Source organism: Colletotrichum karsti (assembly GCF_011947395.1).
Source record: "Colletotrichum karsti strain CkLH20 chromosome Unknown Scaffold57, whole genome shotgun sequence".
Taxonomy (NCBI): Eukaryota; Fungi; Ascomycota; class Sordariomycetes; order Glomerellales; family Glomerellaceae; genus Colletotrichum; species Colletotrichum karsti.
Window position 1 is genome coordinate 55,034 of NW_024065957.1, and position 15,946 is coordinate 70,979.

The 15,946-nt window shown below is 50.0% G+C and overlaps 4 protein-coding genes across 4 annotated transcripts; all 4 read left to right on the forward strand.

Annotated features, from left to right (window-relative positions):
- Positions 1-767: 767 nt before the first annotated feature.
- CkaCkLH20_12277 (uncharacterized protein) lies at positions 768-2,192 on the forward strand (the record flags this gene model as incomplete). The annotated part of the gene is made up of 3 exons (XM_038894990.1): positions 768-887; positions 945-1,228; positions 1,283-2,192. The coding sequence occupies 3 exons, from the start codon at positions 768-770 to the stop codon at positions 2,190-2,192; spliced, it is 1,314 nt and encodes a 437-aa protein (XP_038739652.1).
- Positions 2,193-3,198: 1,006 nt separating this feature from the next.
- On the forward strand, positions 3,199-4,881 carry CkaCkLH20_12278 (uncharacterized protein; the record flags this gene model as incomplete). The annotated part of the gene is made up of 3 exons (XM_038894991.1): positions 3,199-3,673; positions 3,726-4,724; positions 4,805-4,881. The coding sequence occupies 3 exons, from the start codon at positions 3,199-3,201 to the stop codon at positions 4,879-4,881; spliced, it is 1,551 nt and encodes a 516-aa protein (XP_038739653.1).
- A 4,997-nt stretch (positions 4,882-9,878) lies between these two features.
- CkaCkLH20_12279 (uncharacterized protein) lies at positions 9,879-10,203 on the forward strand (the record flags this gene model as incomplete). The annotated part of the gene is made up of 2 exons (XM_038894992.1): positions 9,879-10,052; positions 10,105-10,203. The coding sequence occupies 2 exons, from the start codon at positions 9,879-9,881 to the stop codon at positions 10,201-10,203; spliced, it is 273 nt and encodes a 90-aa protein (XP_038739654.1).
- Positions 10,204-11,165: 962 nt separating this feature from the next.
- CkaCkLH20_12280 (uncharacterized protein) lies at positions 11,166-12,049 on the forward strand (the record flags this gene model as incomplete). The annotated part of the gene is made up of 3 exons (XM_038894993.1): positions 11,166-11,322; positions 11,383-11,855; positions 11,927-12,049. The coding sequence occupies 3 exons, from the start codon at positions 11,166-11,168 to the stop codon at positions 12,047-12,049; spliced, it is 753 nt and encodes a 250-aa protein (XP_038739655.1).
- Between the last annotated feature and the right edge of the window lie 3,897 nt (positions 12,050-15,946).

The window sequence follows — 15,946 nt, forward strand, 5'->3', positions numbered from 1 at the left end:
CTTAGACATGCAGTCGTATATGCACCGGCAAGAAGGGCATCTGCAATGGACAGTCTTCAATCCCGCTTCCACCGCAGTCGCCTCATGATGGATGGTTGGCGGAACAGTGTGATGCACGCCGCTTGATTCGGTTGCTATTGACCAATGTTGCATAATGTTTGACCGATTTGATGTACTGCGACGTCGCTCTGCAATGGGGATGCAAGATGCAGATCGTAGCTTCCAGATTGTAAGAAGCATCCGTTTACCAGTCATAACTGAATGTTGTCACATCAGCCCCGCTCGATGTGTAACTTGCCGTGCTCCACGGCGGCGCGGCCCGTCACGATCTACCCGCTCCCTGCCCATCGGATATTGATCCGATCTGTGCAATACACGTTCATGACCTGACTCGCTTGGGTGGTTGGCATTCTGGTGATGTACGACTTCTCTGCACCTAGAGGCTTTCTGTCCAAACACAGCCTAACAATGAGGCCAGCAGCTTTGCATCAGGACGTCCGTATCCGCCTTCCAACTTCTTGTACTGTCTATGCATTTCTAGCGGTACTAGCTTAGAGCTGCACTCGAGCCCAACTGTCTTTACGTTAAAAAAAGAACAGGTAGCAGTGGGTTTGAGATTCTTGTGATATAAATACCCCTTTCGTGCCTCTGCAACTTTATTTCGTCTTCTCTTGCTTATCACCCTGAGTCTCGAGCACGAAAAATCTCACCCTCGCAAGCTAGCTTCCCATTACTCTTCAACCAATCCTTGAATACCATCCATTATCATGGCCTCCTACTATCCTGAAGGCGAATGCTTCTTTGTCCGATCCTCCCTCAAGTACGGAGGTAACTGGTCTGCAGACAACGAGGAGCAGTTCTACAGCCATGTTCTTCTAGAATACCAGGTAAACGGCCCTACAGAGTCTGGCTTTAACGATCAGAGGCTAAAGTTCTTTATGCAGTGGAACGGCTGGATTGGGAGCGGCCCTTCCTACTCGCCATCGCACACACGATCTACAGCCAAGGGCGGCTATGCCAACTTGTACGGTACTAGGTTTGTCCAATGGGATAGGTTCTACGTTGGTGAAAGCAAGACCACAGATCCAAACAGTATGCTGGCCATAACCAGCCATCCCAACAGCTTGAACTGGAACGAGATGCGAGACCGCGACAGAGGCGGACCACGAAAATACATTCTTCGTCCAGTCAAAATTCGCAACAAGGACACCCAGTGGCTCTGGATTGAGTAATCAACCCACCTATAGCTGAACGAGACTCTTTCAAGACTAACATACTCCAGTGCCACGATCCCACTCCGAGCCATCTACTTCCCGGTCTGCCAGCAGACCGACGAGGCTTACAAACAGTACTGCACGTACGTAGTCATCGACTTCAAGGCACGCGAAAGCATCAACTGCTTCAATACCGTTGGGGAGCCTCGGACCTACCAGTCCACTCGCGAATCTGGCCTTGGCCTTGACCAAGGTCTAACGTGGCTTTTCAAAGTCCCAGACCTTGTGACCTATCTGACGATCCCCCACAAGGTTCGGAATCCTGAATACGGAGTCTACAATGCCAAGACGAAGACTGATGCGCTGTTTCTTGTCGCATGGTCGGGCTTCGACTGGAAGTCCAGCGACTACGTAGCGGCGGAAGGCTTTCACCGCGAGATCGACCTCGCTAACGTCATCAGCGCAACCTTCGGCGTTGAAGTCGGCTGGCGTCCCTACAAATTTTCTTCTTTCATCCTCGACCTGGTCACGCACGTGATTCAACTTGGCCTGGGTTTCATTCCCGGCGCTGGACCCCTCTTGTCCGTGGCCTTTGGCATAGGTCTACAGCTCCTCAATGATCCCGACTCGTTCAAAGCAGACAATGTCCTGGATATGAGTGCCGCCATCTTGTCGACGTTGATCTCCTCGGCTGGGAAGTCGAAGAAGTATGTTGCTCCGGGCTTCCTTCCGAGCATATCCGGATCTTCCGCATCGATGACTATGGCGAGCATGAGGATGGCTCCCAGAGCCTTGAAATCAGCCTCGGAGGCGGAAGACATGATTGCTGACGAGGTCGAAATTATCAACGGAGGTGATGCCTCCGAGAAGAGGAAGGCCGACGAAGAAGAGAACGCTCGTCTTACGGCCAGGGTCCAGGAGCAGCGACAGGTACTTGAGTTGAAATTGGATGAAGCATTCCGCAGAGCAGGTTATTGAGGTGACAAGGCCTCATAAAATTATTTGATGCAGAGAAGTCACTCCTACATTGTATATCCTACATTTTCGATCAGAAATGCGGACATCGTTCATCCTCTGAAGCAAAATATGAGTACTTCATAATATGTCACTTAATTTCAGGTCAAATGGAAGCTTGGAACGAGGCCAAGTATGAATTTGGTATGCAATTATGTCGACGCGAAGGCGATCATTTCAAGAGTGAGATGAGCGCACTGAGGGCTGGAACGGAACCAAATGGCGTAATATTCTAGCAACTACCTCACGTAATTGTTGTTGTTGTTGTATTGTTTTACGCCTGCTTGAAACCTCTATGAGGCATAAGACATACGTCACGCAAGTGCCAGGACGTTGACAAGGTTTCTGGCCATTGCATTGGGCTCATGGGTGTTTTCTCATGTTATCTTAGCTTTGAGACTTTCAAGGGAGGTGGTGCTGTGAAATGGGCGACTTTGGATGGTACATACATACTTCAGGACTACCTACAGATTGAACTTTCCGGCCCCGACACCCTATCTCAAAATGCTTGTCAAGTACCCATTACGAATAAAATTTTATTATCGAAACAATCTGATGCGGCGTACACGGGCGACTCACATTAAGCTTTCGGCTATGGAGGAGAAAAGCCGAACGCACCAGTTCCTGGATCAATTGACTGATACACCTGCATCTTATCTTCGCTCCTGATATCCACTATCTGGACCTCAAGCTTCACCGAAACGCGGGCGGGCCTCCTGCTGACAGATCCTGCACACCGACACCATTCATCGAGCGCGAGTGGTCATCCGGAGATCACCCAGGTTTTGGGGACGAAGGAGACTGCTTGTAGACTGCAAGCCGTCACCTTCGTCTCCCTGAAGGAATGGCTTATTTAAGCCCTGGCACATGTGCCTAGAGTATCGAGTACGACGTTGAGGCAATCTATCTCGCACACAGCAGGCTGAACAACTCGATAAGCTCAATATTATTTCACAACCGCTCCACTGCAATGGCTCTTACTCCGCGATTGGATCCGTACGTCAGACTTGTTTATCGCTTCTATGAAGCTCTCATTCTACTCTCAATCTTACTGCCTGTGAGCGGCCATCATGTTGTCTCGTCTATCAACAACTTGAGCCTTCAAGATGCTCGCAGGCGGTTTCTGAAGAACCTGTGCTTCATCTGCGACTACGACAAAGGCGGAGACAGTACGACTGCTATAGCTGTGGAAGAACGCGACGACGCATGCATTTTTTGGGTTTCGTCGAATGAGGGAGTCCGAAACAATGTGACGGAGTTTCTCCGCAACATACTCGATGAGCTTGGGAATGCCATCGATCAACAGAATGATCAAAATGTTGATAGGGAGACATTTCGTGTCTTAACTACGGAGTTCGCGTCGCCGAGAATCAGGAAGGAAGCCAGAATTTTGCGCAACGCTGCAATGAGATGTATCGAACATCTCAATGACATGAACGCCCAAGGTACGCCTAGGCATAGAACTACTCGTTATGACAACCTGCTAACTAACGGTAGCTGAGAATCTCATCGTATGGTTGCAACATCTCGATTTCACTGGGCTACAGAGTTTGGATGTGTGCCAGCGTGCTTACCAAGTACGTCATGACGAGGAAATGAGCCTCGTTCAGTTCTACGCTCAAGACGACGACCACGACACGCATCCGGGCCCCATCGCACAATCTTTTCGCACCGTCAGACATTTCGTTGGACGGTTGGCTGCTCACATTCGTGCCGTGGACCAGCTTCTCGACGATGCAAATCGCCTGCAGACGATTTGGCAAAATCGATATGAAGTTGAACGCGTGCAAAGACCTCCGAGTGCAACAGTCCCAGAGGCCGATGCCCACATGACCCTTCGAGGTGTTCTCAGGCGCTTGTTACCCGCCAACGATAGGCGTTATGAACCGTATCTGGGTTTTCTCTCCCACATGGATGCATCTGTTCATATTCAGAATAAGCTGGATCACAGGTTCCAACCAGGGGGGCTCAGGCTTTGTGTTCATGCAGAGATTCAGATGTTGCACCACTTCTATGACCAAGGCCGCAAGTTTATCGCCAAGGATCAGCACATTGCTTGCAGCAAATTTGCGTGCATCTGCTGCGAGCTCTACTTTAAATACCACCCCGCAGGCTTCCATCTGCTAGGCACCCACAAGAGGGCATTTCCCAACTGGGGACTTATTGGTCTGTCCGAGGGTGCCAAAAGTCCTAGATGGTTGGAACAGCAGAGCATGATGAGTTCTGTCATCAAAGATCTGAAAGACTTGGTTCTTCGCCAGATATCGGAGCTTCAAGCTTCGAGCATGAACCACCCAGACTCCTTGACCCAGATCACTGCTTCGTTAGCTGATGTCGGTGATATGACTGACGGGGAATGGGATGAGGGGTTTGAGGAAAAGGAGCCAGAGGTGGAGGAGTCCAAGGAGACGGACGAGGCGGTGGGGCAAAATGAGGAGGCGGAGGATGGAGTTGTCGTTTTTGACGACACGAACGACGGTGATGCTGCTGCGCAGTGTGAGTCTACTTCTCTCATGCCCGCTGGGCCCAACTGATCAGCACAGTCACAAACTACGATCCCGCTGACACCGCGGCAGTCGAGGAGGTTTTCCTGCAAGACGATGATGGCGATGACGAAGACGAAGACGAATTGGATCAAGGCGCCAAATTGTAAAACTTTGGTAAACGAGTGTGGTTGTATTTTCGGTTTTCTCCTGCCTTTTCTTCCTTTCTTCTTGATTTTCTGGTTTTTTTACGAATGCTGATCCTGAACGACAGCAGCATTTGTATCCTGCACGAACACGAACAAGAAATCACAAAATCACCAAGCAGAACTACCATAACCCTGCAACCCAGACCTGCACCCTGATCACTGTCCCTACTTTTGTGTTTTATTCTTAATGTGCCTTTCCAAGTTATCATTCCTGGTGAAAGATTCCAAACAGCTGCAAAAGTATCTAGGGCGGTTGAAGTGATTATTGTAGTGTCTCGTCATGTCTCGCTGCCATGCGGACTGGAAATTACATATGGGACACATCACCGGCCGAATATGGGTTCGAAAGTGTTTCCTGTGTCTGTCAGATAGGTCCAAAACAAACGATACCACTTGATAGGCGCGCGCAAAACCTACTTTCTATCGCCTGGGCTTGAAAATCGTTTCGTGCACTTCACCCATGTGCAGTAATAAAACCCTTTGCGATACCCTTTGCTTTTCTTAATGAACGGCATTTGAACCTCCTCAAACATGATACAAGGGGCCAGATTTACAGTGAGCGGTAACAAATTTGGAACCTCTGGATAGACAATTCCGAGATAGTGATGCGACAGCGAAATGCTCGTGGACTCGTTCAAGTGAGCATAATCTTGTGCCTGAGGTGTGCTCTGGTCTCCGTACGAATAGTCACTCTAAAGAGCTGACGACGCATCGTTGGAGTCAGATCCCTCCCATTGGCAAGACGAGCCATTCGAAGAAGCGTAAGAATCCGCCGTCGCGAGGTTTGCAGCCATAATTGCTGGCTGTGCAGCGAATTCCGCAGGCAGTGCTAGATTTTGGTGGGCGCTAAGGTCAAAGCCTTGTTCGCCAGGAGATACAGCCGCGAAGCCAGCTTCTTCCCGGCGACAAAATTCAAGTAGATCTTCTGGTTGACATGAATATTTAGTGACAATCACGAATGAGTGGACTTCGGATACACACCTGTATTTTCCATATAATCAACAACGCCAACCAACAATCTCCATGACCGAGAACAGACAATCCGTGTAGAGGAGACCCGACGAACTTTTGACATGAGGAAGATGCGTTAGAAAAAGACACTTGATCTTCACATGTCACCACTTCAACCGCCGTATCGGCAATGCAGTGATGACACCCCACATCTCCGGGTCAGGTGAAGTAAAAGTTACAAATTCCACGGGATCCTTACCTGTATGTATGACACTGCCAGCCACGAGCAGTTGCACCGTCTTGGTGAGACAGCATATCTTGCCATGAAGTCTGGACGTACCGTGAAAGCAAGACACTACCTCGGCAAATAAGTGTCTTCCATGGATTTCACATGATCTGCCTCATGGGAGCTGTTCCTAGACTTTAGCGTGCCCAACATTGGGCTGAAGACAAAACGTTAGCTAAACTTAGGGGAAAGAAAAACCAATTCAAGTGTGATTGAGTTGTGAGCCACTACTTTACGCATCTGGTGAATTGAGATTACTCAGCTGAGGGACCATACATGTAGTCTACCTGCTCAAGGGCTTCTTAACTTCAGACGACTTTACTAGTGGAAGTTAGGGACGACTTCAACGAACTTCCAACGAATCGGCTTCTTGGGAGCTTCCCTTCATGTTTAGGTTGCAGATCCGGCTTGAATTTTCCCATGCAGGTAGGAGTTGCTTTCGTCTGGTCTGCTTGAACTTTCAAATCCTCAACCATAGCTTACTTCGTACATCACGGACTACAGCGGCAAATCAACTGATCCCTTCAACGTTATGAGAAGGACACTATATGGGATCCAGGAGAAAGGTTGTCATCGGCGATTTGGTATCAACGCTGGTTTGGCATTAGACTGATGTCTTCAGGCTAACAGACTCAGTAATTGCGGCCCATGGAAGGCTACCTGGCACACCTTCGTCCGCCGTGTCGTTAGGGAGTCTGTGAAAACCTGCGAAGGTTTACTATCTAGTACCAATTAAGTCTCGCAACCTTATCTCATTAACCTAACAAACGAGGCTGTTGTTGAAGTTTGATATGTCAATGAGAGCTTATCGGAGTGACGCCAGAATTGAGACGAAATACAACGAGTCTTTTTCGAAAAGATCAGTCCCGCTGAATGGTGGCAGAAACTTCCAACCTAATTCCCAGTACGTTTGACTTCATCAGCGACTGGGGTGTCCTGGTTCGTTTGTTGTGTCAATCACCAGGGGGACATTGACGATGTGAATAGTTTCAGTATGACCACGTCATTGCACTACTGAGCTGCCGACTTGCGCTTCAGTTCCGTCTGCATGCGTACCCGCTATCACACTACTCCACACGGAAGCGTTTCTATGGATGTTTTGGTGAAGTCTTTCTCGTTAAAAGTCTAAGGGATTCCTGTATTTGATGTGGACGGAAAACAGTTCCATCTGGTTTCCGTGCTGCAGCGATAGCATTAAGCTTCGGGCGGCTGCTTTTGTTAATTTCGCCTATTGTGGCTATCACCTTAAACTCGATGCCTCAAGCGTTCTACAAAGCCCCTGTTTACATCGTCCGCTCCAGGTCAGATGAACTGTTTTCTGTATAGTCGCATATTCTTAGCCCGCTGTTTATTCTCAATTACATCGTATCCCAATACGACCTTCATTGTGTGAAGAGGTACAACGAACGCGTTCCAACAACAAGATTAGTGGTATGGCTGTGATCCCTGTCCTTCGCATAACTACCGATTTCTCACCGTCTCCTCCATAGCCAGCATTTCCAACAGCCTCATCGAATCTATCGAAGCCTTATCTCTCAGCTCCTCCGCTAGAAGTCTACATGACGCAATACCGCGAGAGCGAAGATGGGTCGTTAAGAACGTCCCGATCCCCCGTCTCAACAAAAGCGTGGATGCACACATCACCAAAGACCACCCGGTCTTCGAGCCAGCTCGGCAGTTTGCACTTCAATGGGACATCGAAGACAACGCGTGGACAAACTTTGAGCAACTTCTCTGTGGATGTTCCAACTTGCCCCTGCTGCTCCTGCACAGTCCCTCCCCTGATCATCATTCTTCGTTCAGCGAGATGTCGAAGTGTTATACTATCAAATGGGTAGCTAGCCAGTTAGGAATGATTGGCTTGTCTCTTCGCCAGGTTTCCATCATGGACATACGCGGACTCTTTAGCGACAAGGACTTGCAGGCCATGACCGAAGAGCGCAGGGATGAAGCTACAGAAGCAGCTTACGACTTAGCGGAACGGATGATATCAATTCTCAAACCAGCCGTCATCCTTTCGTGTCAGTGTCGTACACAGTTTGCGCGAAACGACTTAGCAAGACGCCTCTGCTCAAACGTCCCCGGCGCTCGAAGTGGACAGGCTGTATCAACCGATGATGGCAAAATATGGGTCGTGTACGGTTTTCATCCCTGCCTAATTCGTCACAGCCACAAACCCGGGATAGAAACAGATTTGGAGAACATTTTCCGCGACATTTTCAGGCCATGCGCTGCTTGGAAGTGCCAACAATTTGAATTTAGCTCCACGCTCGAAAAGACTATTCACAAGATGGACGACCAAATCAAGACGTTGAACGGCCTTCTGATTACTGGTCCTGGCTCTCGGGATGAGCTGAAGAATGAGTCTGAAAACCGCTTCCGTTACGTTTCCGAGGTGTTACGCTTGCATGTTCGTTTCAGAGATCTCTTCCAGAATCTTCAGCATGACTATACGCGTACTGATGGCAGACTGGATCAGGCGTCGCTTCAGGACGTACTGGGCCAATGTGTTGACATTGTCGCTGACTTGAGCTCAAGTACCATGGTCGAAGAGGGAACTTGACCAGCAAAGATTTGAATGAAGGGCTTTGGTCACATTGAGCAACAAAGGTTCCGTAGTCATTCAGTAAATCATTATTGAGGCTGTAGAATGGAGAAGTGGCTCGTATATTCACGTGCCGCATAATCTCTTGTTGTGTCGAGTGATTTATGTTGTGTCTCATCCTTACGGTCACCTTGAGGGATAGAGAATAAAAGTCTTCAAGCAGCAGAAATGGTGAGGTAAGAAAACTAAAATATCCAACACCTTGAGGAAGAACTTTCTACATCGAAAACAATGAAGGTGCATATGTCCAGCACTAAGCCCATTGAGAGTTTATACTTCACTTTGATCCAAGCATTGACCGAACTTATCAGTGTTATTTCACCCTATAAAGATCCCGAACGGGTCTCTTGTCACTTGAGAGCAAGATCTTTCAGGATAAACCATCAGGGCTTATACATAAGGGTTCCCAACGACCTAAGTATCCTATGGAAAGGCAGTTTCTCTCATTTTTTGTCTTCTTCTTTTCCTCATTCAAGTATCCTAGCCGCAGGACGCGCCACGATGCCGTTTTCGTAGAACAAAGGATCGCTTCCTCGGATAGCCACCACGGCGTTCTAGGCCCTTCAGCCGCACGCTACTTAGTTCAACAAGCGCCAGTTCTATCTTGGTCATGTGAAAGTTGAAGCGATATTGCTGCTCTCCACCGCAAGATTGGCTTCACACAATTATGTTACCATCACAGCAATACACAGAGCCTATAGCTTCATAAAGCCGGTTAGCAGTTGAATTAGCTAGATATTTAGAACCTCCAATGCACTAGCAATATAACCTGTGTATGCGCATACACATGCTGTTGGTGACTTTCGCGTGGGTGAGATTTGAACTATCGTGCATTTAGCCCTGAGAGGCTGGCGACTAACACGGCACTTGAGCAAGACAGGCTTTTGACGGACCGTTCTATTTGCAGCAAACACTGTTCACGAGGTTTCCGGAGACGCCGCATGGCTGGGAATCAGATCTAATCCTGCTGCACCCGGAAACACATAAGACGACTACGATATGTTCAATTTCACGAGTAGAGATTCGAAGCAAGCCAAGCGACGATCAACACACTCATCTCACCTGTTCAATACAATTACTCAAAACACTCAACTCCATCACAACAACACATTCGAAATGAAGTTCCTCACACTTTCTTTCCTTGTCGCAACGGCCCTCGCAGCGCCCCAAGGTCGTCCCCACGGACCCGTGCAAGTCTGCGGGCCGCAGGGGATCCAGATGTGCATCAAGAACGCAGACGGCAGTCCATCGACACACATTGGCGTGTGTGCTCTGACCAGCATCAACGACGTAAGGAAATTTTCTTCTCGTCTCATCAGGATGGCATTCTAACTCGTCGTAGTATGGAAGCTGCCCGGACGGCACTCATTGCGTTCAAGATCCCCCCAACCCGAACTACATTCCAGTTCCTCGCTGCGTCCAGAACAGCAAGTCGCAGTGACAGTTCATTGGGGGTTTTGAGATTTACAGATTTCTTACTTGAATATATGATTTTCTTTGGGAGTCTGGGCTTGGAGTTACATCACTGGGTACAAGGGGCTAGTGTTTGGGTTTCCAATTTGTTGACTTGGCATCTTAGTCTTGTTGCATCGCGTTGAATCAAGATATACTTGCTACTACTTCTCCCCATTCAGCTGGTGTGTTCCATGTGACACGAAGTATACTGGGTTACGCTTCTCAGTCACTTGCTTGTAGCCGCTGCGCGACATCTGGCCTTCACATTCAAGATTAGTCTTGCTACGGCAACATCTCAGATTATGAGAAATCCAGCCCCCGTGAAACCCCACTGCAGTCTCGAAACTACAAATCTCATTCAATCACGATAGCTTACATTGTCCTGATAAGAGACGCGTCTCCTACCGTAGTACACCTCGTCATCCGCCACAAATTGCGTCAAACAGACGTCGTTCGCCGATCGTATCGTATCTATTCTTCTTAAGACGCCTCCGTACACCCGTTATGAATGCTCCTATACTTCCTATATTCTGTAGATCCGTATCTAGAATTCCGTATCACTCTCCCAAGTTCCCAACTACAACTCGTCGCCAGGAGCCTAACCCATGCAGCAGTTGCAACGGACCAATAGAATGGTACTAAATACGCAGTGGGTCACCAGTACGATTCCCGCCATTGGACGAGCCCACACAGCCGAAGGATTATACGCGGATCCCACCGGCTCATCCTCAATGGCTGTGTAAGTAGAACCCCTGCAACTCATCAACTTCAATGCTTGGTCAGTACGATCTTCGGGATACGGCAACGACGGGCGGAGCATCAAATAGGAGAAACATTTGACAATATTACGATGCTCTCAAGATAAGTACCACCGGTTCATCGCATTTCAAATATGGCATTCGCAACATCACAACTCAGACATCCTCACCCTACAACATTACCGTCATCATGGTGTCCCTCCGTCTCTCACTCTTCTCCGCCCTCTCCGCGCTGGCCCTTCAGGTATCGTCAGCAACCTCCGGCTGCCGCTGCGGCGACCGCAACTTCCTCGCCTTCCCGCGCATCAACCTCACCTCCTCAGAACCGAGCCAATGCGCAGCATACAGTTCAGTCCCCCTCCCCCAAACCCCTACCCCAGACCCAAGAATCTAACCACACCCATCAGAAATGATCGACGCCCGCGGCACGATGGAACCACAAGGCGTCTCCGCCTCCTTCCAATCCGCCATCCAGCGCCTGATCGAGAACAACACGCAGGTCGTCAGCCACTCGGTGCTCTACCCGGCCGGTTTCGACCAGAACGTCACGCTGGGTGTGCAAGACGTCGTGGAGCAGGTGCAAAATGGAGCTAGAGCGTGTCCGGAGCAGAAGTATTTCCTCTTCGGGTACTCCCAGGGCGCGACTGTGATGTTGCAAGCTCTTGAGAAATTGGACGCGGAGCGCGTTGCGGCGGTCGTGTTGGTTGGGAATCCATACCGTCTTCCCGGGCGTTTGTCGAATGTTGATGGCGAGAGGAGGTCGGATAATAGGACTGCGGTTGGGACTTTTGCGGTGGAGGCGAAGAAGACGAATGCTTCTATCCCGGTGATTGCGGATGATTTGGACCGGAGCGGGAAGGTGAAGGATATTTGTCTCGACGTATGTTCCCCCCCCCCCCTCTTATCACGCTAGATCTGGGAGATGTAATGTCCGATGCTGACATTTGACAGAACGACACCGTCTGCGCGTTTGATCCCGCGTGCAAGTGTCAGATTGCAAGCGACCACCTTTCGTACGGGTTGATGGAGTCTGTGCAGGACTTGATCTTCGACCACGTTGTTTCGCGGTTCTAGATGGACTTGCTACGATGGGAGGAAGCTTCATAAAGACTCGGCGAACAAGTATTTAGAAAGAGTGTTTGATTGGGGTTGCGGCGCACATACACATACCGAGGGGGTTGATGCATATCTCACCATCGTCTGCTTCACAGCACATAATTGATTGTCCTGGGCAACTCGGGACCTTGAATTGAAGACTCCCCTGCATCGAAATATCCTCGAGACGCATCGGAGTTTACAAGAACATAAGATTAGATATAAAAGGCTTCCAATTACCTTTAGAATTCCAAACACAAGCAATGGCATACGTTGCATTGAAAATTTGAAATTGGTCCATCTCTCCAATAGAACCTGGTGCTGTCTGTCCTACTGCTGCATATCACATCCCACGTCGTACGTTCTCAATCAACGAGCGATGACGGTAAAAGACGGATTCTTACTCCCGCAATAAGAAAGACCAGAATACGTACCGAACAATCACAGACAATAGAAGCGACGGACATAACGCTGAAATGTGGACTGAACAACTTGACAGGTGATGAAAATCCATTGCCAACCTGAACCCAAGCCTGGACTATATTGAAGGGTGCATGCAGACAACAGCGTCGATGGGTTCTTATTTGTCGCTTGAGGAAGAAATCTCGATCCATTCAACACAACACTTTTATCCTACGCCTCGGGCATCCTGGAGTTCACGTGGCGGGCAACGTATAAAACCAGGCTGATAGCTTTGGATCTCCTGCTCTTCAGGCAATAGAATGTGAGGTTGGATGATGCTGTTGAACAAAACATACAACTTCTGTTCCTCACAGATATCCCTCAGTGACTCGATATGTCGCCCCCGACAAACCCATCTGGAGTTTAAACTAGACTTTACATCATCACACAGCCTAGATAGAGGGGTAGAAGACACCGAGGACGCGTGTGGACGATGAAGATGAGGGAAGAATATGTGACTCGGAGCACAAGCAGCCACGCCGAGAAAGGGCGAAGATATCACAAGACAAGACATCGTCGTTTCGCAAGTGCCCTCGGCAGATCTGAAGCCCTACCATGTTCTGTGCAGTCGAACTTCGTTGTAATCAACCGGAGCTTTTATGCCAAGTCCTCGGCCATGAACACAGTCATGATGACGGGAGAAACCACATTCCGTCTACCACATATGGCCATGAGCATCGCATTATGAACTGCCAATTGCGTTGGGATACTCAACAGTATCATGGAGTCCAGAAGTAGAACTTTCAAGGTCGAAGCGCATTGAGCTTCTGATTGGATCACCATTGTCAGGGTTTCCCGAGTTGACCAGGCTGGATCGGGCGGGTTGATTTCACCATGATATCACCAACCCGGAGACTTCTGTCCTTTACACTCGACAGCTCATTGCAGTTTGTGTGTCAACCAGGGCGGAGACGACGTTCCGATATTACTTCCAAGTCCTGTTACTTTCGCCGAATTTCATGACACGCGATCATGTCACTGTTTTCACTCGGCCGATGATATTGGCCGAGGATTCGCAACTACACCGGCCCCACCGATGCGAACCCGCATGAAGAATGATCCGGCAAAGGATCTGGGCTTCAGCGAGGTAACTCCAGCGGCAGAACGCCGTTCTTCAGGTGGTTTGCGGCCCAGCGCACATGGGATGCCCAACGCCATCCATGGGCAACATTGGGTGCCTCAAAGGCTAATCTGTGGGACTCTCAAGCACTGTTGAAAGTGAAGACGACTTGATGGACACTATTATTCACAGCCGATTCGCGGGTAAACATGCCTGTTTCCGTGTGGAGGAGAGCCCCCTCTTCCGACGCCGTCGTCGGGCTCTAGGAGTGTCGATCGCTTGACTTTCCGGTTACGAGGGCGGATAACGTCCCGTTGGCCTGATAGAGGTCCATGCTACTAATGTTCCAACGTCGATAATGACTGCATATCGCACGCTCGCTTGGTTTGAAAACTCTGAGAGCCAATCTTTGACCCAAGCTCCCGGTAGGCGTTTGCCCCAGGTAGGAAAACAAGATGTGATGCGCCGCCCTGACCACAATGACTTCATTGTGGACATTACGGCCGCGCGAAATGTGGAAACGGTTTGATGGCGTATTCCGCAGAACTGCAGGGCGTGGGCGTGAAGGGCCAAACGGAATCCGACAGCAAACGGCTGGCAATGGCTTCACAGAAGCGAGGGCCGATGACCTGCGACGATCAACGATCAAGACGTCAGGGAGGCAATATCGGGTTTCAGGAGACGGACCGCAGGTGTGGCTCGCTGATTAATGCCATTGGAACCGTCATCTGAAGGATGATTCACGACCGTTTGTCTAAGACAGCCATGGCCAATCGTTTGACGGTGTTATGTGCTCATCAGGTGGCTAGCCACGTGCCGACGTCAGCCTTGTGTTCTCTGAGCTCTCGCGTTCACTACCTGACGGCCGCATGTGAGAAGTTATGCTTGTTAAGCAGTAGAATGACGTCAAGTGTTGTTTTGCACGGTGTTGGAGTGCGATGACAATCTCTTGCGGTTCGGGACTGCTGCAGCGCTAGTCTGCAGCTTGGTACGCGGCTACTGAAGGGATGCGTTCCAACTGGTGACGATCACTTCGCGGTGAAGATAATATTTCGAGAGGCACAAGCTGCCGAGCCGCATGTTTGAGGGGATGATTACTGGGAGCTTCAACTTGGCCGACTCGGGTGGTTGATCGATCCATGGTTTCATTCCAAGTCTAAATGAACCGTCTTAGGTGAGCTGAAAGGAAGGCGGATGTTGAATGACCTGCTGCGCAAGGAACCGACTGGTTTGTGTCGCGGGCTGGTAGCAAAGCGGGTGCTTTCCCCGGAGATGAGGTCACGCGGGATGAGCAGCCAAGGCAGACCAAGCATGGATGCAACACGAAAAAGACCGGTAGTGGCGTCGGAAAATCTGAGCATCGGCCGGCGGAGGACGCACGGAGGTTGAAACTGCTTGGCCTGCGGGAGAATCTGGGATTCTGCTCGAACTCGATTCAAGGGATGGACGAGAGTCTTTGGAATGACAGATGTTGGGCAGAACCGCTAGCAGCATGTCTTGCAGCGGGACGAGATTCGACGAACGTTGGAAGCAGACACACGCATTCGTGAGGGTGGCTAGTATCGTCTGGAACGTGGCTGGCCCTGCTGCAGAAAGGGCCCAAGCAGATGGAATCCGAGGCAAAGCAGGCATTCGGACCGACGCCGGCGAGGGACGAGGGCCAGGATTAATGACGAAAGAAAATGTTGGCTCGAGTGGGGCGGAGTCTAGACCGATCCATGAGGCGCTTCCGGCGATTTCGTCTCTGCGCGCGGAATGTTCGAAGAGCGAATGTTTGGTCTTTTGAGTCGTGATCCCAGGGCAGGGACCTTGAAGCTTGGGTTCGCAGGGCCACGATGTGGTCGAATCCCGACTCGTTGGTGTTGCCAGCTGCAGATCGAAAGTCAAGACTTGATTGACCGCTCGGTGAAGCGCCGGTGAGTCGAGTTGGAGAAGGGAGTTGGAGAAATCGGCCGTATGAGGCAGAATTATCCGTAGGCGGGCAAGAAAGTAGATAGATGTAAGGCTCAAACGCGGGAGGAGAGAAGGACTAGACCAATAACGACGCCTGGTTCCCGCGTCGCGTGGATGACGGCGGGAAGGACATGCGAGACAGCAGACAGTGTCGGTCGATCGAGGCGGACACGGAGAAGCATCTTGGAATAGCTCCAGACGTATTGGCGTAGAGCGTAGACGAATAAGCGTCGTAAGTGAAATGATGGTTGCGTGTGTGGCTTGCAAATCGTCGCGTATCATCATTTGGATGGTACGGTAAGGTACTTCGTACTTGGTACAGATAGCCGCAGGGTGTTTCGGCGCGGCAGACTGCAAAACGAGAGACGGGATGATTGGCGGCGTGAACCAACAGCATACCC